This window comes from Amphiprion ocellaris, chromosome 3 (genome assembly GCF_022539595.1).
Source record: "Amphiprion ocellaris isolate individual 3 ecotype Okinawa chromosome 3, ASM2253959v1, whole genome shotgun sequence".
NCBI lineage: Eukaryota > Metazoa > Chordata > Actinopteri > Pomacentridae > Amphiprion > Amphiprion ocellaris.
The window spans coordinates 33,907,829-33,933,223 of record NC_072768.1 but is presented as its reverse complement, the minus strand read 5'-3'; the positions used below and the strand labels follow the sequence as shown (position 1 = coordinate 33,933,223).

At 40.0% G+C, this 25,395-nt stretch overlaps 2 protein-coding genes across 3 annotated transcripts in view; one reads left to right on the top strand and one right to left on the bottom strand.

The window, feature by feature from the left end:
- nlrc5 (NLR family, CARD domain containing 5) overlaps positions 1–25,395 on the top strand; it is a 63,185-nt gene that overhangs the window by 2,714 nt on the left and 35,076 nt on the right. The window contains exons 3-9 of one of the 2 annotated variants that reach the window (XM_055008993.1): positions 13,850–13,922; positions 17,461–17,798; positions 20,241–20,315; positions 22,327–22,512; positions 22,682–22,836; positions 23,535–23,666; positions 24,146–24,461. In XM_055008993.1, coding sequence (XP_054864968.1) covers positions 17,477–17,798; positions 20,241–20,315; positions 22,327–22,512; positions 22,682–22,836; positions 23,535–23,666; positions 24,146–24,461 — 1,186 coding nt within the window. In that variant the 5' untranslated portion in view covers positions 13,850–13,922; positions 17,461–17,476. Of the gene's footprint in view, positions 1–13,849; positions 13,923–16,475; positions 16,617–17,460; positions 17,799–20,240; positions 20,316–22,326; positions 22,513–22,681; positions 22,837–23,534; positions 23,667–24,145; positions 24,462–25,395 lie in introns of those variants that run through there. The other variant, XM_035942360.2, reaches the window with a different exon arrangement.
- LOC111587222 (myosin heavy chain, fast skeletal muscle-like) lies at positions 1,578–13,389 on the bottom strand. The gene is made up of 41 exons (XM_023297108.3): positions 13,280–13,389; positions 12,979–13,021; positions 11,788–12,009; positions 11,563–11,706; positions 11,302–11,458; positions 11,182–11,209; positions 10,983–11,100; positions 10,799–10,891; positions 10,647–10,710; positions 10,466–10,564; positions 10,269–10,372; positions 10,018–10,156; positions 9,761–9,879; positions 9,305–9,454; positions 9,033–9,203; positions 8,637–8,937; positions 8,442–8,515; positions 8,263–8,350; positions 8,052–8,169; positions 7,846–7,969; positions 7,156–7,292; positions 6,812–7,067; positions 6,473–6,715; positions 6,208–6,384; positions 5,977–6,122; positions 5,778–5,868; positions 5,286–5,675; positions 5,053–5,179; positions 4,841–4,959; positions 4,557–4,753; positions 4,283–4,466; positions 4,025–4,190; positions 3,754–3,878; positions 3,324–3,632; positions 3,016–3,219; positions 2,798–2,923; positions 2,538–2,708; positions 2,340–2,444; positions 2,152–2,247; positions 1,905–2,036; positions 1,578–1,684 (listed from the first exon to the last, which is right to left on the bottom strand). Exons 3-41 carry the CDS (start codon positions 11,992–11,994, stop codon positions 1,664–1,666), a joined length of 5,820 nt encoding a protein of 1,939 aa, XP_023152876.2. The 5' UTR covers positions 11,995–12,009; positions 12,979–13,021; positions 13,280–13,389; the 3' UTR covers positions 1,578–1,663.

Sequence of the window (25,395 nt, the reverse complement as noted above, 5' to 3'; positions counted from 1 at the left end):
GACTATTCCAGAGATTAGGAGCAGCCACTGCAAAGGCTCAGTCACCACTATTTAATATATATTATTTAATTAGCCAAATAGTGAAGAAATGTTTTCACAAGTCTAGAAGTCCATCACAGCCCCTTGCCTCACCAGCTGCTCAAACAGTGTATCCTGTCTCAGTCTATTTCAGATCATCCCTTAGATCATCAATTTCCGCCACCTGTTCGCTGACCGTACTCTTAATCGAGGATTACTTGTATGTGTGTGCAAAATTATCCATACTTGTTCTAAATGTGTTCCTCTAAACAGTAAGTAGAGTTATAACAATGCATTTGAAGCGCCATAGTTAGACTTTAAAATGATTTCTATGGAAACATTTTAGACTGAGCAATCAATGACTTCAAAGTCCATTCAGTTATTTAAGAATTGTTACTTAAGATTAAACAATTTCATGTGTAAAAATAGTTAACATTTTAGTGCATGCATTTTGTTTTGTCATTGTGAAGAAAGTTGTTCTGAAAATGCAATTAATTAATCAATTAATTAATTAACTAATTAATTAATTGAAAATGTTGTTACACACATCACATAGCGGAACGGTATAAAGCATCTAAAAAATAATCAACGTAGACCATGTCACCACAACAACATGCTGTACATTTTCTACTCCACTCATGGACTTTAGTTGCTATCCTTGCAATGAATGTGTTTGCTTACAAAGCAGAAGTTAAATATGGGACACATGCCAAATATGGTTAGAATGCCAGCTGATGGCTGCATGCATTTGCCGCAAGTACAAGCATCTTATGTTTCATGTTTCCATGACCAAATGCAGATCCTGAATTTGTGATAATCCTTGCTTCAAATAGAAATCTCACTGTTTCTGTTTTTTCCAATTTAGTTGTGGTAATTCATGAAAACATATCAAGTACAGTACAATTACATATGTATTCTAATCCTTCTCACAGTTTGATTAAAACATGCAATTGGAGCAATTATTGTTTAGCAATACAATAAAGATGAAGTAGTATTCCAAGAAATAAATCCTTAAAAATATGTAACTATGATGTACATTGAGTAATTCCTTGTGATTAAGAGTAAGATATATGTCTTTGGCATTCACACTCAAATGTCAAGCTATTAACACTTTAACTGACTCTGCAGACACAGCTTCAAGTCCATTTTTGGCCTGCTCAAATTACTGCACTTTGAATGCCACCCCATATGACTTGTTGAGCAATGTAATTTTAAAAATGTTGCTGGCAATACTGTGTGATAAACACTCACACATTAAAATTTTCACATGAAAATTTTCACTCAATAAATACAAGATGCTATAATTTCAAACGTGGTAATGAATGATTTACATTCATATATGTTGTAATTAATTTTGATACTTCTCCGTACTTTAATTGTATAAGTTCTAATTTAAATTCCAACAAAAAATCATGTATTAATGACTAAAAATGCTTAATTTGCTCTTTTAGCTTATTATTTTATACATGCTGTCTGTTTGAGTGTTACAAGTGATTCAAATCTTAAATCAGCTACTTTTTCATGGATAGAAAAAGAAATTAAAGTAATACAGTCAGTAATGTAATCGCATCAGCTTAATCTTTATTGTTTCAGCATAGGTAACATCATATTATATGATTCAACACAGTGAAACACTCAGGGTGCTTTACTCAGCTGCTTCCTTTCCCTGTAAGAAACAGACACATGGTTTGAGAAAGTCTAATTTTATGATTCTAAAATACTTCAGTAACAGTTAATTCATGAAAATGTAATTAAGATTTATTTTTATTGAATTAAAACCTAATGCAAGTAATATTGTAAATATGTGACAACAAACTAACAAATTGCAAGATGGAAATCAGATAACAGTTGTTGGTACTTTAGACAAACATTAATCAGGTATTTACCTTGCCAGAGTCCCGGCTCTTAGCTCTGAGCTTGTTGACCTGGGATTCAGCAATGTCAGCACGCTCCTCAGCCTCCTCCAGCTCATGCTGGATCTTCCTGCACTTGGACAGATGAACATTGGCCTGCTCCTCCTGGAATTCAAAATATAGTAAAATGTTTAGGCTTTTAGAAATGGTCCATAGGTTTACAGATGTGAAATAATATAGTGTCAAATAGTCACTGTTTTAAACAAATGCTTTTCCTTACCGCTTCCTCAGCCTGCCTCTTGTAGGCCTTCACCTTCAGCTGCAGCTTGTCAACCAGGTCCTGCAGCCTGGTAACGTTCTTCTTGTCCTCCTCAGTCTGTAATAGAAAATATAGATTTATGTAGACTTTTGTAATGGTAAGTGTTACATAAATCTTTCCTGTACATTCCATGTGTCAATGGAACTTACCTGATAGGTGAGTTCCTTCACTCTCCTCTCATATTTGCGGACACCCTTCACGGCATCTGCACCACGTCTCTGCTCAGCCTCAACCTCAGACTCCAACTCACGTACCTTTTAAAACAAGAGAAAATTCATAAATTATCAACAATTCATGTGTTTTCATACATTTGTTGAACTGCAGAAATCTGATCATATTTATCTTACTCTAGACTCGAGTTTCTGGAGCTGCTTCTTGCCACCCTTCATGGCCAGGTTCTCAGCCTCATCCAGACGGTGCTGCAGGTCCTTAACAGCAACCTCCAGGTTCTTCTTCATCCTCTCCAGGTGAGCACTGGTGTCCTGCTCCTTCTTCAGCTCCTCAGCCATCATAGCAGCCTGAACAAAATGATTTTTCAATGTGAAATGCCATCACAAGTCTCTGTTGGGTTGGAGTATAATAGCAAACAAATGGTCTTTAATCCTACATCAGTGATAGCCTTCTTGGCCTTCTCCTCTGCATTCCTTGCTTCCTGAACAGTGTCATCCACTTCACTCTGGATCTGGACCAGGTCAGCCTCGAGCTTCTTCTTGGTGTTCAGCAGGCTTGTGTTCTGAAAGATGAGAAATGGGTAAAGTTATATCTTCCCTTTCATGCTTGTTTAGATTTGTGAAACGCTGGAGAAATGTTTAAAGTCATGTTCACCTGAGAGTGCAGAAGTCCAACACGCTCACTGGCATCCACCAGCTCCTGCTCCGCGACTTTGCGGCTTCTCTCTGTCTGTTCCAGAGCAGCCCTAAGTTCCTCGATTTCAGCCACCATCAGACCGTTCCTGCGGTCCACCATAGCAGCCTGTTCCTTCAGGTCATCCTGGGCTCTGACAGCATCATCAAGGTGCAGTTGAGCATCCTAGTGCAAAACATGATCAGGAAAGTATTCATATGAATGTCTGAATGTTGGTGTACTTACTATCATGTGTGCAAGGACTCTTTGTGCTCTGTGTATTACAATACCTTGAGCTGTGCCTGCACATTCCTCAGCTGTTTCTGGGACTCAGAAGCCTGGCGATTGGCGTGGCTCAGCTGAATCTCCATCTCGTTCAGATCTCCCTCCATCTTCTTCTTGATTCTCAGGGCATCGTTTCTGCTCCTGACCTCAGAATCCAGAGTGCTCTGCATGGAGTCAATCACCCTCTGGCTGTTCCTCTTGATCTGCTCCATCTCCTCATCTTTCTCTGCCAGCTTCCTGTCAACCTCACCCTTAATCTGGTTCAGCTCCAGCTGGACACGCAGGATCTTAGACTCCTCATGCTCCAGAGTTCCCTAATGATATCAAAGAACTACATATTGACCTCCGCCTTTAAAGCTTTTATGCAATGTTAGTTCATGACTTAAAGTTGTTTCTTTTAAGAAAGTCTCCCCAGAGAAACAGACAAAGGTTTACCTCAGCCTCTTCAAGAGCTGTCTGGATCTCAGACTTCTCTGTCTCCACCTGCTTCTTGGCCTTCTCCAGCTCATGGATGCTCTTGCCAGTCTCACCAATCTGTTCAGTCAGATCCGAGATCTCCTCTGCAGATGGATGCAGGTGTTTAATATGTGAAAGCTGCGAAATGGCAATTGTACAACTTTCCTCTGACAAACACATGCATGTCTTTTAAAGCAACTAAGTTCTAACAGCTAACTGCTGTTGTTAATACAATGTAGTATTAACTCACGCTGCAGGTTCTTGTTTTCACGCTTCATGGTCTCCAGCTGATCCAGAGCCTCCTCATAAGAGTTCTTCATCTTGAACAGCTCAGTGCCAAGAGTACGAGCCTCCTTCTGAGCTCCCTCAAGCTCTGCCTGACCCTCCTCATACTTCTGCTTCCACTCTGCCAGCACCTGAACAACACAGTTTATACAGTTATATATACATACAGCCAGAAATCCTTTTTTAGTTTCATTTCTTGGTTGCAAAAAGTAAAAGATGTTACCTTGTCAAAGTTCCTCTGCTTCTTGTCCAGGTTGGCAGCCAGCCCATTAGCTCTCTCCACATCAATCATGAGGTCCTCCACCTCACTCTGGAGCCTCTGTTTGGTCTTCTCCAGAGAGGCACATTTGGAATTGACAGCCTCAATCTGCTCCTCAGCCTCCTGAAGGCGCTGAGCCAACTTTTTCCTGTAGGAAAAGTCACATTTGTCTTGTTATTTGTCCACCTATGCTGTAATGCTATACGTCTGAATATTCAGTTGTTTGAATATTACTCACTTGGCTTCCTCAAGCTCCTCTGTGCGCTGGATAGCGTCGGTTTCATACTTAGTTCTCCACTGAGCCACCTCACTGTTAGCCTTGGACATTCCACGCTGCAGCTCAGCCTTGGCCTCCTGCTCCTCCTCAAACTGCTCCCTCAGCAGGTCGCAGTCATGGCGGGCAGATTGCAGTCCATGGGCAAGAGCATTCTTGGCCTGGAATTAGACATACAATTGAATGTGCAAAATGTCTAAATCCCCAACCAATAATGGCAATACATATTTAAGATGAAGGTTTCTTACCTTAACCTCCTCTTCAATCTGCCTCTTCAGCTCCTCAATCTGCTGAGTGAAGGCCTGTTTGCCTCTGGTCAGCTGGGATACAAGAGCCTCTTTCTCCTCAATTTGACGGCCAAACTCACCTGGAGTGAAAACAGTCATCAAACTTTAGTCTTTGTTCAGTTTCTCTGTCAAACACTGAAGATCACTGCATTTAGACACTGTTTTGTACATACCGTTTTCTGTGAGGAGACGAGCTTTCTGTGCACCTGCATCATTCAACTGGCGGATGTTTTCATCATTCTTGGTCTTCAGTTCGCTAAGTTGGTCCTCAAGAGTACGGCACATCTTTTCAAGATTTCCCTAATGAGGACAAGAGAAATCAGATCAGTGATTTGGTTGTCTTTATATTGATTACAATTTTACTGTCATTTAGATATTTAGCACCACAAGTGAATGTGATGTGTACCTTTGCTTTAGCAACAGCCTCCATGTTGCTGGAGAGGTCATCAATCTCCATCTTGTATTCACTCTTCTCCTTCTCAAGCTTCTGCTTGACGCGCTGCAGGTTGTCGATCTGCTCTCCCAGCTCAGCGACGCTGTCGGCCTGCTTCTTGCGAAGAGCAGCAGCCGTGGCTTCATGCTGCAGAGTAGATTCCTCAAGGTCACGACGGAGCTTCTGGAACTCAGCTTCACGCTTCTTGTTCATCTCAATCTGAGCAGCAGTTGCACCACCGGCCTCCTCCAGCCTCTCGCTGATCTCCTCAAGTTCCCTGGAGAGGTCAGCCCTCTGCTTCTCAACCTTGGCACGAGCAGCACGCTCAGCCTCAATCTCCTCCTCCAGTTCCTCAATGCGGGCCTGTTGGATGTAGATATGTAGTTTTTCAGTAAATGTTCAACTTTGAGTGACCAAGTAGGAAATTTACGAGTGATGTTTGAAGTAACACAACACATCCGTGACCTGAAGCTCCTTGATCTTCTTCTGAAGCTGGGCACCCATTGACTGCTCATCCTCAATCTTGCTAAGGAGCTGGCTAATTTCAAAGTCCTTCCTGTGAGAGTGATGAAATGCATAGTGAGAATTAATTCATACTCTGGACCATGTCTCCAGACATATTCATTTTTTTTTCCAATTGAAATTACAAGCTGAACTTAGTTACTTTTTAGTTTTCTCCTCGGACTGCTGCTTGTCGTTCTCAAGATCCATGATGGATTCCTGGGCCAGTTTCAGATCACCCTCCAGCTTCCTCTTGGCTCTCTCAAGGTCCATACGAAGCTTCTTCTCTTGCTCCAGAGAGCCCTCAAGCTGCACAGGAATATGGGTTTGTTATTGTCATAGTCAAGATTCAAGAAGCATCCTGTTGTACTTGTCCAGACGACTTAAAACTTACATCATCGACTTGCTGCTCAAGCTTGGTCTTGGCCTTGGTCAGAGTGTTGACTTTGTCTTCCTCAGCCTGCAGGTCATCCAGAGTCTGCTGATGAGCCTCCTGAAGGGCTTTCTTCTCCTTGGTCAGCTTAGCAATGCTCTCATCCTGAGAGGCCATCTCCTCAGTCAGGTTCTTCACCTGTGTTTGCAGGAAACATGTTATTTTTGCGTGAAGACATCATTCCAAAATGTTATTTTATCTGCTCAATATATTCAAGTTTACAAACCTTGTTCTCAGTGGCGTGTTTCTCCTTTTCCACTTTGGCCAAGGTAAGCTCCAGGTCATCAATATCTTTCTTTAGCTCAGAGCATTCGTCCTCCAGCTTTCTCTTCTTGGCAGTGAGCTCAGCATTGATTTCCTCTTCATCCTCCAGTCTCTCAGTGGTCTCTTTGAGTTTGGCCTCCAGCTGAATCTTGCTCTTGATGAGACCTTCGCATCTCTCCTCAGCATCTACCAGATTCTCTGATTCCTTGTTTACATTGGACAAATGACGTTAGCACATTGACATTTTGTGGACATGCGGACATAGAATAAAAGGCACCACTTTCTCTTGGTGTCTACTTACAGATGCTACTTGCAGCTGCAAATCGTTCTTCTCCTGCAGAAGAGACACCATCTTCTCCTCCAGTTCCTTCTTCTTAGCCAAGGCAGCAGCCAGGTCACCTTGCATCTTCTCATAGTTGTCCTTCATCTGGGCCAGCTCCTTCTCAGTCTCAGCACTCTTCAGCAGAGGCTTGATCTTGTAGTACACCTTCATCCATGGCCAGTGTTTGACATTCATGAATGAGCGGACATTGTACTGGATGGTAAAGATGGCATCCCTGTGGACAAGAATTTCTGTTATGTCAACTAAATTCTTCAGAATTGCTCCCATGACTTTGTGTTGAGAATTTGCAATTTTCAACATGCCTCCTCTCCGTCATCTTGACAAACTCCTTTCTCATGAGGTAAGCACGGCAGAGAGCCTGAGTCATGGTGACCAGAGCTGCCAGCTTATCATCTCTCATCTCCTCAAGGGTACCCAGCAGACCGGCCTTGAAGAATACCTGTGCAAGAGACAGTTGAAATTTACTGTATGTCTACACTATTGACTGTACAAAATATGAAACTGGGAAGTCATATGAGCTACACATATTAGTTTTTTATTATCTGTTTCAGGGTCATTATCAAAGTTACCTGGCAAATACAGTTATGCCAATAGACTGACACATAAGCAATTCTGCTTTAAGCGATACAGACATCCTCTGTGGCTTCATTGACACGTTTACACATTTGTGGGAAACTGTGCCAGATTCATGATAACTAAGAATTGGGAATTAAAATTACTTCTTTAATTAATTTGAATTCTAAAGCCCCACCTAATATAAAGTGCCATCAAAATTCTAAATTGTTAAAAATTTGAAGAAATATTAACTAAGAGTTAGGGTTGCTGCATTTCCCCGGTGAGAAAGAAAGTAAATCCAAGGAAGAAGAAATATGAAATCTCATCTTGAAAATATTAATAAAGAACTTTCACGAAATAAGAAGTTTGAGAAATTTTCTTCTGTACAACAGACAAAGTATATCAGCAATATCCAGGATACCAATGAAGGTGTTTACCTTGGTGTGTCCGAATCTGTACTGGTCATGATCAACATCAATTGACCCAAGCAGCTTCTCTGCAGCCTTCTTGTTGTCAATGAACTGGCCCTCAGGGATGACACTGGCATTCAGTACCTTGTATCTGTTTTGACAGAGCAAACAGTCAGTGTGTGGATTTTCTTGTTATCGTCTACATCCAACTTCTATTAACATAATAGTTGTACCTCTGCTTGAAGTCACCATAAAGGATTCTGCTGGGGAAACCTTTCCTGCAGATTCTGATACCCTCCAGGACACCATTACACCTGAGCTGGTGGATAACCAGGAAATTCTCCATCAGACCTGTACAATAGAAATTTGTCAGTTTATCAGTTGTTTTGCAAACTCCAGACCAATCCACTACACAGAAACACTTTGAAGATCATGTTTTGGTACCTGGAGTCTTTGACTCATTGGGAATCAGGCAACGCACAAAGTGAGGGTGGGTGCTCCTCAAGTTAGTCATCAGCTTGCCCAAGTTCTCCTGTAGGTACAAAGTGGTAACCTTTGTCATAAAACCAAACAAATGTGAATTTCACTATCAACTGTCATTCAGTTTATTTGTCAAAGCTCACCCTGAACTGTGAAGACACAGTCTGCATAGAGCCACCCTTCTTCTTGCCTCCCTTCTTGCCGCCGCCACTGCTCTCTGTTTTTCAGTTGATTTGAAATGGAAAGTTGCATTAGAGGAAACGTCTTCATATTTACAGCACATGAAGAGACACAAAAGTGTACAAGATGTTAAATTTTTGGAACATATGTTTTCCTACCCTCAACAACAGGAGGATACAGAAGAGCCAACAGTTTAACTGAGGACTTCTGGTACAGCTGCACAACAGACTCATTCAGTGGGTCCTTGTTCTTGTCCAGCCAGCCAGCGATATTGTAGTCCACAGTACCGGCATAGTGCACCAGGGAGAAGTGGGCCTCAGCCTTGCCCTTGGCAGGCTTTGGCTTCTCAAATGCCTTGTTTTTGCCAAGATGCTGGTCATACAGCTTGTTCTTGAAGGATGTGTCAGTGGCCTTGGGGAACATGCACTCCTCTTCAAGGATGGAGAAGATGCCCATGGGCTTGATGACAAGGAAGAGAGATATGTCATGAAATGACAGTGTTCTTCTACTGTAGTAAGAGTTGCATTCAAAAGAATTATGAAGTGGATGTGTACCTTCTCAATCAGCTCAATGCAGGCAGCCAAGTCCATACCGAAGTCAATGAACTCCCAGATGATACCCTCCTTCTTGTACTCCTCTTGCTCCAGGACGAACATGTGGTGGTTGAAGAACTGCTGCAGTTTCTCATTGGTGAAATTGATGCACAGCTGCTCCATGCTGTTGAACTGTGAATGGAGAAATAGATCAGGCAACCAGTTGCAAACAATTCAAAGGATCTGGTCATGTAAACCAAAGCAACTCCTCCTTTGTTGGGGATGAAACTTACATCAAAGATTTCAAAGCCAGCAATATCCAGGACACCAATGAAGAAATTCCTTTGCTGCTTTGTGTCCAACATCTGGTTGATACGGATGACCATCCACAAGAACATCCTTTCATAGATGGACTTGGCCAGGGCAGTCACTGAGTTCAGCACCTAAGGAAATACAAGAACATAACTTCAGTAATGATGCACATTAATGTAAAATGGTGGAATACTATCACTTCCTACATTGGATTAATGCCACAAAATGTCTCAAATAAAAATACATAGATATTTAAGACAGTTATTGATTTAGAATACATTCAGCATTCAAAGCTAAACTAATCTAAAGTCAGAATATACTGGACACTGACATTTATTTTTTCTCACAAATTCTGCACTTTAATATTTTTATTGGAACTAACACAAGTGATCTATTTCTGTATAAAAGGGTATTTTACATTAATAACTCATATTTACCTGAGGAACAGTCTGTCCCTTGGTGACATACTCATTTCCGACTTTCACTCTGGGATAGCACAGAGCCTTCAGCATGTCAGCAGAGTTGAGACCCAACAGGTAAGCAACCTTGTCAGCATCTGAAAACAGTATTTCACAGTTAATACATGCAGTATGTGTGGTGATTGTCCAATATGGTGAACAACAAACACCATGAGTAAGTAGTGAATGACTGTTGTTCATAAATGTTTCGCTCTGGTATGACAGTCAGTGCTCACCCTCTGTGCCATCGGGCTCAGCCTGCTCCTCACGCTGCTTCTGCTTGAACTTCATGTTACCATGGTGAAGCACAGCACCAGTCATCTTGTAGATGCTCATCTTCTCCTCACCACTGAAGCCCAGGATGTCAATGGCGTTCTGTGCAACAGAGGTGTCCACATGAAATATAATTAATTAGGCAACACACTAGTTTGGTGACCTGAGTAAGACACACAGTATGATTATTATTTTAATTCTGACAATCACTCACATCTGTGGCTTCCAGCTCAACTTTGTCATCAATACTGGCCACAGTGATCTGACCCATACTGCACATGGGGAAGTCGTAGGGGTTGGTTGAGATGAGAGCCAACTCTGAAAATCAAAAAAGTTGAAAACATTCAGCAGAGTGTTTAATATGAAAATTATGAAGAGGTTTATCATTGAGCAACAAGTCCGTCTGCTCACCAATCAGCTCAGGTTTGTGGTTGGTCATCATCTGGTAGAAGATGTGGTAGCCTCTCTCATCAGGAAGCTGGAATGTCACTCTAGACTTCTCCAGCAGATCTGCAAAGTTTGTTCATCAGTCACAATTTGTCCCACCCTCAGACTACTTTCTATGTTCTCTCACTGAGAATTTGTCACTTACATGTCTCAATGTCAGCACTAGCCAGTTTTCCAGTTGTGCCGAAATGGATTCTGATGAATTTACCCTGTTTGGAGCAAAAGAATCGTTAGAGTCCCTTCACATGGGTAATGTGTCAACAAAATTTTCCTGAGTCGGAATCACTTGATACTTACGAAACGAGAGGAGTTGTCATTCCTCACAGTTTTGGCATTACCGTAAGCCTCCAGCAGAGGATTGGCAGCAATAATCTGATCCTCCAGTGAGCCCTAGAATCCCGGTTTAGATTTGATATCAGAAAAGGACCGTCCTTCTGGAAGTATGTTCTGTACTTTGAGAAATCTGACCATCATAACATACCTGAATTTTTCCGGCTCCTGCTGCTTCCTTCTTCTTGTCTCCACCTCCAACTGAGATTGTGGCAAAGTACTGGATGACACGCTTGGTGTTCACAGTCTTTCCGGCACCAGATTCTCCACTGGGTATAAACAAGGACTTGTGAGAATTTGGTCAAAGATATTCAATCATAATAAACAAAGTCAACCAGTGTGATACTTACGTGATCAAGACAGACTGGTTCTCCCTGTCTGTTAAAATGAAAACAAAGAAATTCACAATGCATTTCTGCAACAGGTAGCTCATTACTAACAAGTCCTTCATTGCTACGTGAGGCACATACCGGTAAGCATGTTCTGATAAGCGTTGTCAGAGACAGAGAAGATGTGGGGTGGAGCCTCCATACGCTTCTTGCCTCTGTAGGCAGCCACAACTTCAGCATCGTACACAGGGAGCCACTTGTAGGGGTTTACGGTGGCACAGAACAAGCCAGAGTAGGTCTAAAAGGCATCATGGAAACATTTAAGTTAATGCCAGTTAACATTTCCAACTAGTCTTGTAGTATTTTAATATTTCACTTTGCTAATCAGGTATATTTTCTCACATAGATCATCCAGGCTGCATATCGCTCTTTGAGGTTATACAACACAGAGGCTTCATTGAGGTGGGTCATCATGGCCATGTCCTCAATTTTGTCGAACTTGGGAGGGTTCATTGGAGAGACGTCATCTTCTTTAACTGTCCTCTCCTGCAACAGAACATGGTTCCAGTGAGAACTGATCACATTTAACATCTAACTTCCAGTTGATTCTGACTTCATGATACTAACCTCCTGAGTGTCCAAGACTTTGACAGTGACTTTGCCACCGTCTTTCTTGATGATGGTTCCCTTCAGGTACAGCTCTTTGGCATCAGCTACATAGCAGGCGCTCTTGGCATCGAAAGGTTTGTTTTGAGCCTCAATTCTCTCCTTCTCTGGCTTACGGAGATAAATGGCAGCTTTGCCATAAATGGCCATCTCCGCGTCCGTACTCATGGTGGCGGTTTATGTCTGTGTTGCAAATCAAACAATCCCAATGTTAGAAGGGTCTCCCCAACAGAAGTTTTTTGTTTTCATCCTTCACTAGAAGCTAGGTACCTGGTGATTACTGACCACTTAAGATATCCCCAACAATTTTTTTTTGTGCCATAACAGGTAGTCTTTAGTTACTAAAAGAAACATTTTTTTGTCACTGAAAGGTAAGACTATCACGTAGTACAAAGGACGTCCAATTGGAGAAAGACACAAATTGTCTGTGTTCAGAGGTGGAGGCATAAATTCAGAACAAGACTTTCACTCTGGAGACTGAGGGTTGTCTCCTGTTGGGCCCATTTTTCTTAGACTTAATTCTCCTTTCCCCTTTCTGTTTTCCCTTTAAAAAAAAAACTCACTATTTAGTGTAGTTTAGGTACCAAAACTATTCAGTTAGATGTACAAAAATATCCCACTCAAAATTGATGCTTTCTCAATGGTAATTATATTTCAGGCCCCTAAGCCACTCAATTCTATTAAGAAAAATATCCTGTTTTAGGTTCAAATCGCCTACATGTTCACAATATAATTTCACCTTTTCCTCCATTTCTGAGTTAACAGGCTGACCTTTCCTGCCCTGTCCAATGTATGATTGATTGGCTGAAAATGATCAATAGTAGGGTAATAAAATAAATGGTAACAATAATACAAATAAAATAATAAAACAAAATAGTACAATAAAAAATGTAGCAATAATGCTGATTACAAACAAATTTGTGATACGTCACAATGTTCCCATTGAAAATAACTTTCCCTGAAAATGGAATCAGATTTAATTTGAGTTGTATCGGAATGTAATTTTTAGAAGACAAGGCTGACTTTTAACACTTATTTGAAATTTGCCTTAATTGCATGGACAACACCTGAGGCCACTGATTCAACATAATTGTGCTTTTGTATGTTTAAAAAAAAAGCATGTAAAGTCTGTATCACAAAAGTTGTACATACCTTACTCTTTCCTTATGTGAAAAGAATGTTATATTCCACAAACCTGTTGAAAACATTTTATTTAAGTCAGTGAAGCACACCCCAATCACAACTTAATTATTAAAACGTAACTTATTCCTTTTGTATATTGTGAAAGCAGCAAGAAAAAATGTATTTCAATGTGTGCTAAATAAAAGTACAGTGTGCATTTAAAGTTGCTGCAACTACGCATTTTTTGACTCTCACATGACTTATATTTTAACTGCTTTTCAAATCAGGAATACATCTAAACGGTAATAGGCTCAATGGTTGTTAAGCTCACCTCAAGCAGGAACTTCCCTGGTCTTCCACCGCACACTGTGACGCTCCTCCTGAATCCCTTATATATGATTTGGGATGCTTACCAGGCAAAGGGTAAAGCAGGCTAACATGCCAAATATGGGCAGGATGACAGATGAGTCTTGGAAGCATTTGAAATATTTTACTGGCACTAAATTTAGGAGAATCCCTACCTTCAGTCAGTGGCTTTTCAGTTGTTTGAAACGCTCAAAAAATATATGCATATAAACAACATATGGGATCAGAGTTTCCTATTTAAAAATGTAATTGAAATGATTACATCCACCTGGAAGCTGTGGTATTTTTAGACACATCTTAAGGTGTAACTGCCTTTAAAATTCATTACAATCGGCGTAATATTTCTGTTTTACTAATTTAGGGGACTTGCACTTTTAAGTGTAAAGCTATGACTTGCTATAAAATATTTAAATTCGCAATTTAAGCAAAAATTGTACCGAATGTGATTAATTTCAATTTATTGCAGATTCCTGTTGTTTCAGAAAAAGAAAATATGAATTATTGTCTTCTAAACTAATTTGTCATCATTTCACAGGAATGTTGCTGCTGTGTGGAACATAACTCATCATGCTTCAAGCTCCATAAGGAGACTGAGTCTACATTATCAAGTGATTTCATGTTCCAAGTGAAGCATTGTCGGCTCAGTTGGGGTGCAATGAGGAACACATGTCATGTATCTGTGAACAGCACTTGCTGAGGGTCCCCTGTTGTACACTGTCATGTAATTTGAGTAATTTTAAAGGCTGTGTGGTGGTGTTAGAAATGAGGCATGTCATTGAAAGAGTAGGAGGATACAAAGCCTGCCACAACTTAATGGAGACATATTGTGAGTTCACCACGATGCTACTATTTCATTGACATTATTTCATTCATGCTCAAAGACCTTTTCCTACAAAGTTTCTTATTGTGCTGCAGATTTCTCACCCAAGTAGCAGCAGCGAGCATGCAGCTGACTGATGGTGAAGTGTTTCCCTCACTTGATTAGAAGCCAAAGCCACATTGTTAAGGTACTTCATGAAGAAAAAGAAACTTACATTCTGACATCTTTTTGTACTCAGTCATGCTCACCAAACATGATGATTAATTTAAATAAAACAACAGCAGTAACTGAGAAAATCTGTTTCTTCAGCTGTCTGGGTAAAGTGCAACTCCATTTAGATTATTCACTAATATATGAAAAAATATGAATTTAAGTTGTTTCTTTCTGTGCTTTCTCGGAAGCCTGCCTAGCATTTGCTGTACTGTATCTAATTGTGCCAGCTCAGTGTAACGAGATATCTGTTCACGAAGAAGATGAATAAGCTCGGAGGTCAGAGATCAGGTTGGGGAGGGGGTTTGAAGGACAAGTCAGTTGGTGAAGCTTCTGTAAAAAAACAAAAAAATAAAGCTACTCAGCAGACCGACGGCAACACTTTGACCACTCATGGTAACATCTAATTGCGTCTACAAAATGAGTATAAAAGGGACTGCAGCTCACCAAGACTGGGAGTGAGCCGACATACAGGGCATCTCGTTGGTTTTCTCTCCTTGGCTGCTTTTACGGAAGAGTTTTATAGCTGCTGTGGCATGTTTTTGTTGTGAGGCACTAATACAAAAGAAGACAGAACAGGGACGCTTCCAACTTAAACTGAAGTACTTGGAACCGACGCTTATAAAAATCTTTAACAGGGATGACCAAATGGGGTCACAGAAAATATTTGGGCTGCACACAAAAACTAAAATACACTTTCATTGCTTGTTTTATAATAAATGTTACAAATTGTCTGATGCGCACACTCCTTGGGTAATCCAGTTACACTTAGCTTTTAGGTTATTAGGGCGACCATCGTTCAAAACACCCCAGAAGAAGATGATGTGTTGTATTTTATTTCAACACTGTTATCTAACTAGAGCCAAGAATGATGCAGCAAAACATGTTTTAATTGTTAAGTGCTGATTACAGGGGTCAACATACGCACAATAATAGAAACATTCAACTGTAGTAAATAGATCAGACCTTTACAGTGAAATAGTATCCAGCTGTGATAGAACTCAGGATTCAGCTGTGCAACAAACAATTTAACTGTAATTGCTTCTAAATTTTGACTGTGTATGTGACACCTCATATGTCTCATGTATAGAACATCACACGGCATCATTTCACATTAGATCCTGGTCCTGAACTTACTATTCCAAGTAATGAATTAAGTTGCTGCTGTGTTAAGTTGTGCATAAATACGTGCAACTCCTTCAGCTTGGAGACACTCGTGTGCATCCTGCTGCTGTCTGATGCTGCAGAAATGCAATAAACACAGAGGAAGGACTCCTGCACATAGCTGGAAGCACCTAACTAAACCAAACTCTGTTTTCAGGTCTACATATGTCAGCAAAAAAGGCACAAAAACTGCGTATTTGACACTCATCAGTGCCTTATTTAATGCTGCTTTTATTTGCACTCAGACACCATAGTTACACACTTCACTGAAATTTGGACATCAGAGTTTCAGTGTCTGAACTTGCTCTATGGACAATTAGATATCAGCGGCCCCCTCATGTCCCTGCCACTTATCTTTAGTGGATTTGTGCTCTGCAGTAAAACATCAAGGCCACTGGAAGAATATCAGCCTCTGCTTGATCTTTCTGAGAGATAAATCTGTTACAAAATAAGAGTTTTTTTTTTTTTTTTTTTAAACATAATTAATGAATGAATTAAGTTAGTTTTCTGCCTTAAATTAGCATGCAGGAGTAGGAATTTCTCATTTGAAAACTTGGTGGGTAGATCCATCCATGATCTATACACCACTTAATCCTCATTAGGGTCACAGTGGGCTGGAGTCTATCCCAGCTGACTTAGGGAGGGGACACCTGGACAGATCGCCAGTCTATCACAGGGCTACATATACAATCACACTAACACCTACAGACAATTTAGAATCACCAATTAACCTGAGCGTGTCTTTAGACTGTGGGAAGAAGCCGTAATACCCAGAAAAAACTCACGCATGCACGGAGAGAACATGCAAACTCCATGCAGAAAGATCCCAGGCCGGGACTCGAACCGGGGATCTTCCAGCTGCAAGGCAACACTGCTAACCACCGAGTAAATGTTCAGCTCTTCTTACGAAATGTGAAACCCCAGTATTTTACTCCTTATTGAAGTTTACCAGCAAAGTGGTTCACTAGGAGCGTGTCTCTGTGTGTCCTGCTCGCCTGTCTAAGCTGCTCAAAAACAAAACCGAAACCATGCGCGCCCCGACTTTGGTTTCGTTTTTAAATAATAGAGACTGGCTGCAGTGAAATGCAGTCTGCGACAAGAGCAGTTGGTGAGTCCTTGTTCTATTTCTCATTATGTGCTAACTTTCAAAGGAATTATCTAGTCTAATTCTAGGAATGAACTAATGCAGAAGTCTGCTGGGCTGCAGGCGGAAGATGCAGACTGCGTTACCTTAAATGACCCCAGTGTTGAGGTAATTCTGGGTAGGATGTGAGACAGCAGGCGCAAACCATATTTTGTGCTCCTCAGAAACTTTTCTTGGACAATGCATTTACATCGGAAGCTTCCAGGCAACATTTTGAATAAAAAAAATACATTAAAAAACGTAGACATGCGGTATGTGTACATGATGGTTAATGATGGTTAAGATAAAGTTCAAACGTCGACACAAAGCCAAGCAGAGCACATGTGTTTAACACGGTTCAGAGTTTCATATATATTGATAAAAATAAAACGTGTGCAGGTTAATTTCACTTTCAAGTACAACACAGTGTCAAGCTCCTGCCTATGAAACTGACTTGTCTAGTCCTGCTTGATCGGCAAAGTTTCTTTTTTGGCTTTATATATCATTTCATACAAGGTGCAATTAGGTACGCCTACTAGTGCAATACATGCATAGGTGTTTACCAACGTGTAGATGTATGTTGTGCTTTAGATGGCAAAGTTTAATGTATGGTTCTACATATATGATTTATTCTAAACCGTGCTGCACAGAGCTGCAAAATGTGACTTTGCATGTGATTATGATAGCAGTGGTCATCAGAGTGATAGCCCTCTGAGTTGTGTTGCACTTCCTGAACAACTCAAAGCAAATGTAAAACTAAAATTACTGAAGTTTCGTTCCAGGTGTCAGTTTTTATACATGTTGTTGTCTTTGCTTGCTTGTGTATCAGCTGATGGAGTCTGACCATGGATGATGAGGTTGACCCCAATGAAGAAAATGTGAACTCTGTCTTGGCTCAAGAATCCTCAGAACTTTTCCACATTCTTAATGGACAGTCTCCCACAGTCATAATGCAGCTGTGCCAAATGATGGCCAGTGAAGCTGGGTGGCAAAACCAGTTGTCCGCTGCTAGCTCCTCGACAAATCCCATCCAAGCCATGTTGGATTACTTCAGGACGGCCAGGGCTGAAAAATGCCGCATCTTCCTTCAGAGTGTGTGTCTCTGGTGTGAGAACATCCCCATGCGTCTGGAGTCGAGGCTCATGTCAGTGGCTGGAGATACAAGCAGTGAGTATGAAATGATGCAACAAAGTCCTTGGCTGGACAGATGACACTCAGTATCTGTTGTTTGCAATGTAAATTGATCATCAGTCAGTTGCACTCAGAGTCACTTGATTGTCAGAGGACCTGCAAAGTTTGGGGTCATACCAACACAGTCACGCACTAAAACTCTTATAACTCAATAAGGTAGCACAAAAATCTCCTTCTAGTAGGAAAATGTATATTTGATATACACTACTGTCAAAAAGTTTTGAGTTACTTAGAAATGTCCTTATTTTTGAAAGAAAAGCAGTTTTTTTCAGTGAAGATAACATTAAATGAATGATAAATCCAGTGTAGACATTGTTAATGTGGTAAATGACTATTCTAGTTGGAAACAGCTCATTTTTAATGGAATATTTCCATAGGGGTACAGAGGAACATTTCCAGCAACCATCACTCCTGTGTTCTAATGCTACATTGTGTTAGCTGATGGTGTTGAAAGGCTCATTGATGATTAAAAAAACCCTTGTGCAGTTATGTTAGCACATGAATAAAAGTGTGAGTTTTCATGAAAAATATGAAATTGTCTGGGTGACCCCAAACTTTTCAACGGTAGTGTATATACATCTTGTATGAGTCTAATAGTTTGTCTTAAGGTTTAGAAAAAAAAAGAGACAGAAAACTTGTAGAGGACAGGAATTCTATAAACTAAAATATGCTGTTTTTTGCATCGTAAAGGTAAAAATAAAAGGCATACATCACACAGAGTTTAAATTGTGGTTTCATTTCGGTCTGTCAGTTTGTCATGAAGGCAGATTTCTTCTTTTTTTTTTTCTTTATTACACTGCATGTGGAAAGTACCGGCTATTGCGTGTTGCAGACTAGGGTGTGACCACAGAACCTGCCTCACAGAAATTAGAGCAGGCAAAGCTCCATTTCCTCCTATTTTCGCAACAAACAAACTTGATCAAGACATGTTGATAACCTTTTTCAACAGAACAAATTCAAGTATTGAGTTTGCTTTTACTTTTGGATTGTTTATATTCTTTGTTTGCATCCTTACTCGTTTTACCTGCCCCTTATATTTGATTTAACGTCGTGGCTGCCACAGGTGGCTAACCCACTACTGCACTCTTATCAGGAAGTAGTTGGTCATCAGATTTTTTTTTATTAAAGTTTCTCACTGTGGAATATTGAAGCGTGACAACTTAAATTAAATATTTTAACTTGTTGCTTGATTTTTAAACAGCCTTCAAATATAAGCAGTAAATGCTTTTCAATGACTATGTTTTAAGCAGCAAAATGATGCTTTTAAATTTTGGTTTCTTGAACTGCAAATCATAGAGTGCCTTCAGCCTTTCCACAATCCTGTCCCCTCTTCTTTGAATATCATGAACAAAACCTACTTACTCTTACTAATTAAAAAAAATGTTATCATGCTCACTTGCATAAGTAACAGTTTAACTTTCTTTATGACTGTTCAACTGATGCACAGTCTCCTGCATATCACTGTTAAACAGAAATGAATATGTGTAATGGTGTTTTCATGCATGTGTGTGTGTATTAGCATTAGAACACAGGAGTGATGGTTGCTGGAAATGTTCCTCTGTACCCCTATCTAGATATTCCATTAAAAATCAGCCATTACATTAACAATGTCTGATTAATGTTATCGTCATTGAAAAAAAAGTGCTTTTCTTTCAAAAATATGGACATTTCTAAGTGACCCAAACTTCTGAATGGTAGTGTACACTGTGCCAGCTGCTGGTGTTTTTCAATTGGTTCTCATTTAGTGTTTTACATGGTTGATGGTGTTGTACATCAGATAACTGAAATATGTGAAATCTCTTTAGTTTACTTTATTTTAGACATTACTCTGTTTGAACTGTTGTTGTGTATTTGCATGTTGAGCCCAAAGCAAAATACGATGTGGCTCCCCTGGAAGATGAGATTACGTTCAGTGAGTGAGTGCTCCCATATCAGCCAAAAGACCAGTAATTAAAATTACACTAAATATTTCTGTCACACATTGCTCCCCAGTTGAAATTTCCAAAATGTTTAGTTTTCCTTTCCTACCTAAAAACTAGTTTCAGAGTTTATTTAAAATGACTGCCATTTGTTTTGTTTATAGTGAGGATCCTGCACATCAGATATACTGACAAACTAAAGTGGAAAAGTGAAAATGAAAGCAGTGGTTTGTTTTTGCATTTGCATATATTTAATAAATCTTGTGACTTTTTTCTTTCACTTTGGGAGTCCCCAGCATTTCCTTTGCTTTTGTCTTTTTGTTTTTTCAATTTTAGGTGATTTAGAAAGTGATAGTGTGGCCAGTGAAGACAGAAAAGTTACAAAATACAACAAATTCTTGCAGTGCGCTTGATAGCATTAGTCCTTTGTCGTACTTTCTAGTATTCCCTTATATATCTATGCATTCCTTGTTTTGTATGTGTTTTTAAACTTTCTTAGGTGATCTCAATCTAGAGGATCAGAATTCCCCATCCCCACCTTCAGAGGAGCAGTTGATGAAACGTCCACGGATTGGTAGAACAAATGCATGACTTTTACACATTGTTACATCAGAGCTACATTAGCTTGCACAGAAAAAATGTCAAATATCCATCCACTGATTAATATCCATCAATTTATTGCATCAACTTACACAAGTGTGTCTACACAACAATTTACATGCACTTTAAAGATCATGTATATCATGCCTGTCTTAGGTTTCCAATGACTCCTACAACTTCTAATTTTCTCTGATGGAATGATTGAAATGCATACATCTCTGTCAAAAAAAGCAATTATGCATTTTAGCTGTTTCATAGATTTATTATAGGTCTAGAAACACAACATCTGCTGAGTCAAAAATAGACATACAGCAATGCTAGTGTTTGTTTTAAATGTCCTTTGGTTATTTTAACCTCAATTAGGTGCATTTGGTAGCCATTCACAAGCTTATGGTTGAATCTTTGACCGCTCCTCTTGGCAAAATTGGTGCCGTTCAACTGAATTTGTTGGCATTTCTTCATCACAGTCCACAGGTTCTCGGTGGAGTTTTAGGACTTTGGGAAGGCCAGTCTAAAACCTTAATTCTAGCCTGATGTGGTGATGTAGAGATGTGTTTGGAGTCACTGACACAACCTTTTGGTTGATAATTGTAGGTATCCGGGAAGAATATGGAGGTAGTCCTTCTTTCTTCATACTTCTATTTACTTTTTTAAAGTAAAGTTCAGAGCATAATACTGCCACCACCATGCTTGATGGTAGCTTTGGTGTTCTCAAGGTTACAGGCCTCACCTTCTCTCCTCAAAACATATTTCTGGCCATTGTGGCCAAATAGCTCAATTTGTGTTTCAACTAACCATAGAACTCTTTTCCAGAAGGCTTTTTCTATGTCCATGTGTTCAGCAGCAAACCTCAGTTGAGCTTTAATTAGCTGTTTTTGAATGAAGAGCTTCCTTCTTGCATGGCAGCATCTCAGCTCAGGTTGATGTACAACACTGTGGACACTGACAGCTGTGTTCCAGCAACTTTTGTTTCATTGCAGATTTGCTTTTTGCTGATTTTTGGTTGACTCTTGACCATCCTGACCAATTCTGTCAGTAGCCGGTGATAGCTTGTGATTTCTTCATGATTGTGGTAGTGAAACGACTGTACCATGTCCTTTATACTTACAAGATTGTTTGTACAGTTGATCTGGGGATCTATGGCTGCTTTGAAATGGCTCCCAGTGACTTTCCTGAATTGTTCAAGTCAGCAATTTGCTTTTTCAAATCTGTACTCAGGACTTCAGACTTTACTGTCATAGTGTTTGTGGCTGAGTCTAATGAGTGTATCAAATTGCCCTATTGAAATTGATTCAGAGGAGTCAGCAGCTGTAGTCAACTGCAATCGCTCACAAGAATGTAAGAGGTCATGCCACTGAGAAAAATTGATTAATACAACGGTCTACTTCACCAAGAACAATAATTCAAGTTGATGTATGTATATTTTTGATCCAGCAGATTTTGTTCTTTTCCCAGAAGACCTATAATAAATTAATGAAAGAATTAAAATGCATGAATGTTTTTTGTGACAAAGATGCTTCTGTTTCAATTACTCCATCATTGAAAAAAAAGACTTGTTGGAGTAAATATAAACTCAAAACTACCACGATATACAGGGTCTTTACAAGTGTATGTAAACTTTTGCTCACAACCATTTGTATACTGTACTAGATAAGGCATTAGTCGGATCAACTCAGTTCTTTAGATGTGCGTGAATCCAAACCAGCTTACTTTAGTCTCTAAACACCAACTGTGTTCACCATAAATGTTCAACACTGATGACGTTTTCACTAGGATGTTTTGGATTCCATGATTCCAAACAAAATTCTTCCATTTCTTGTGTTTTGAGTTTTCCAGATTCCTATGCAAATAACTTTGCATGCCATAGTATACATCAACAATAGTTTAAACTGTGATTAGATTTTTTGTAAAGGGAGCATCTATGCCTTGCTGGCTGCTGTACAGAAAAATTCGAGCAACTGTTTAGTTGTTCATTTTTCCCACAGATCACTGGGATCAGTACTTTACTTCTGTGCGAGGTTTGCTGCAGAGGAGATGGGAGCGACTTACAGAGCGCCTAGTCAAGGATGTCCAGCTGGAGAATGTGTGGGTTAGCCTGAGAACTACAAACAGAGTCAGGGATAGGCCTGACCAAACCCCTGGGTCAGCAGACAGAGGGAGCAGAACACCAGGTCAGTGTGACTTCCTCTTCCTGTAATTGTACAACACGAATCTACTAAATTTGTTTTAAGTTCATCATCACATTTTTGACTTAAATAATGAACTGGAAGCTTCCTACGTGCAATGAGTTCAAGTCTGCTGTGCGCTAACTGGATGCTTTTTTTTTTCCACCAAACTCAGAGTCTGATGGGGATTATATATTCTTGGAGTCCAGACTGACTTTGGAGACCTTCCTCCAGGGATGTGAAGGAAAAGTGACAGTTCTCGTCGGCCAGGCCGGGTCTGGAAAAACTCTGTTAATGTCTTGTCTGGGACAGCAGTGGGCAAATGGCCTAGTAAGTTCACTTTTTGTCACAGTTTGATTATTATTCATGCATAAATGAATAGTTTACATTACTGGAGATGTTCTTTGTTCTATGTAAAATCATAATACTGACCCTCTTGTGTTTAAATTAAGTTCTTTGTTAACATGTCAATATGGTGTTTTTTATATGCTACAAATACATAATTGGGGTGGCTGTGGCTCAGGTGGTAGAACGGGTCGTCCAATGATCAAATGGTCGGCGGTTCGATTCCCTCTCTGTCCTAGTCATATGCTGTTGTGTCCTTGGGCAAGACACTTTACCCACCTGGCCTCCAGTGCTGCTACTCACACTGGAGTATGAATGCGTGTGAATGTTGGTGGTGGTCGGAGGCTGTAGGGGCGGATTGGCAGCCACGCTTCCGTCAGTCTGCCCCAGGCAGCTGTGGCTACAAATGTAGTTTACCACCACCGAGTGAGAATGTGTGAGTGAATGAATAATGGATTCATTGTGAAGCGCTTTGAGTGCCTTGAAAAGCACTATATAAATCTAATCCATTATTATTATTATTATTATTATTATTATAATGAGCCAGAAGTGAGTTTTCCACCTTTTGCACCTTTCCCCCAGAGGCACAGATGACTTTCTCCAACTTTTTTATTACATTTGCATTACTTCGTGAGGTATATAAACAGACTTTGATGTGAATTTTTCCCTGTCTTATCATCCAGGGCCCTATCCCTTCATCTTACTTGTTTGTCCTGCTAGAGTTTCGTCAGCTCAATCTATTGTCCCGCCCTCTTACCCTGGCTGAGCTGCTGCTCCAGCACTACCTCCCTCCAAATGGGGGCAACGATGCACAGGTACGCAGATAGCAATACTAGAGTAGTATCCTTAAGTCCTTCTCAGACATGGGATATGTAGCATTGCTGGCTTCATCTTCTCATATGGATCCTGCTGCTGTCAGATGCTGTAGGTGTTTAATAAACTCAGTAAAAAGACAACAAGCTGAACTTCAGCACCTGTTAATGTGGTGTCCTGAAATCAGTGTTGAGATTGCTCTTAGCTCTTAGTTTGCTAGGTCATAAGGGTCTGTTCTTATTAAGCTAAATAATTGGAATGGGAAAAAAGTGTCAGAAAAATTGCACTTGAAATCAGAATGAAATATATAATAGCTTCTAATGGACAGAACTGTTTAGTTTTGGAAAAACAGAAGAAAAGCAATTTATATAGAATAATGTGCTATAGATAATTAGACAGACAAACAATGAAAATATACAAATACATTTATTTGATACATTTTCTTGTTCTGACCGTCAGCATATTTTCTGTGTTTGAGCAGAGCGCGATTGTGGACTGCCTCCTTTCCAATCCAGAGCAAAGCTGTTGGGTTCTAGATGGCTACGATGAGTTTCACGGCAAACTCAACAGACAGGAGATGCAGCGAGAACCGCTGGACTTAGAAAACCCTCTGCCCGTTGCAGACCTCATTTCAGGATTGTTAAATCGTCAGCTTCTTAAAGGAAGCACCGTGCTGGTCACCTGTCGTGTACGTGATGTTATGGATTTGGACGGCGTGTCAGATAAAGTCGGCCAGCTGCTGGAATGGGGCCACCATGAGATCAAGGAGTACGTGGACAAGTTCTTTGGTGTAAAAGGTGACAGCTTGAGTTCCTTTACATTTTCATTGTGACATCTGTAATTCAGCATAATTTATAGACACCCTACATTGATTAACATTTAATATACAATGAGAAGTCTTTTGAATGCAGATCAGTGGCTACTTTTACATGGTAACTTAATTAAAGGTTACATTTTGTAGATGTTTTGTTACTGTAGACCACATATTAAGATGTTTTGCTTGTGCTCTTTCTACTTAGCAGAAACTTAGTAACTTCTTAAATAAGTAGCTTATTATGCATCATGGAAGTACTGCTTACGATGTTGAGTGAACAGCTCTGATTCAGGAAAAGTATAAGTTATGGAGTTGAGTTATGGGAAGTGCAGGATCTGAACATCAGGATATGTTGGTCTTGGTGATTCTTGGTTGACTCTTGACCATCCTGACCAATTCTCTCTCAGTAGCTGGTGATAATTTGTGTTTTCTTCCTGATCGTGGCAGTGAAACAACTGGATCAGGCCCTTTATACTTACAAGCAATTGGTTGCACAGTTGATTTGGGGATCTATAGCTGCTTTGAAATAGCTCCGAGTGACTTTCCTGAATTGTTCAAGTCAGTGATTTGCTTTTTCAAATCTGTACTCAGCACTTCAGACTTTCCCGTCATAGTATTTGTGTCTGAGTCTAATGAGTGTATCAAAAGGGCCCTATTTAAATTGGCTCAGAGAAGTTAGCAGATGTAGTCAGATGTAATCACATGTAATCACTCACAAGAATGTAAGAGGTCATTGCCACTTAGGAAAATCTGACTAATACAACTGTCTACATCAGCAAGAATAATAATTCAAGTTGATGTATGCATATTTTTGACCCAGCAGATGAAGTTACTTCGATCTGAAAACCAGGATACTGATTTGACTTCGATGACTTCAGTGTGCAACACTAAATGACTGATGTGTACGCTAAATATTT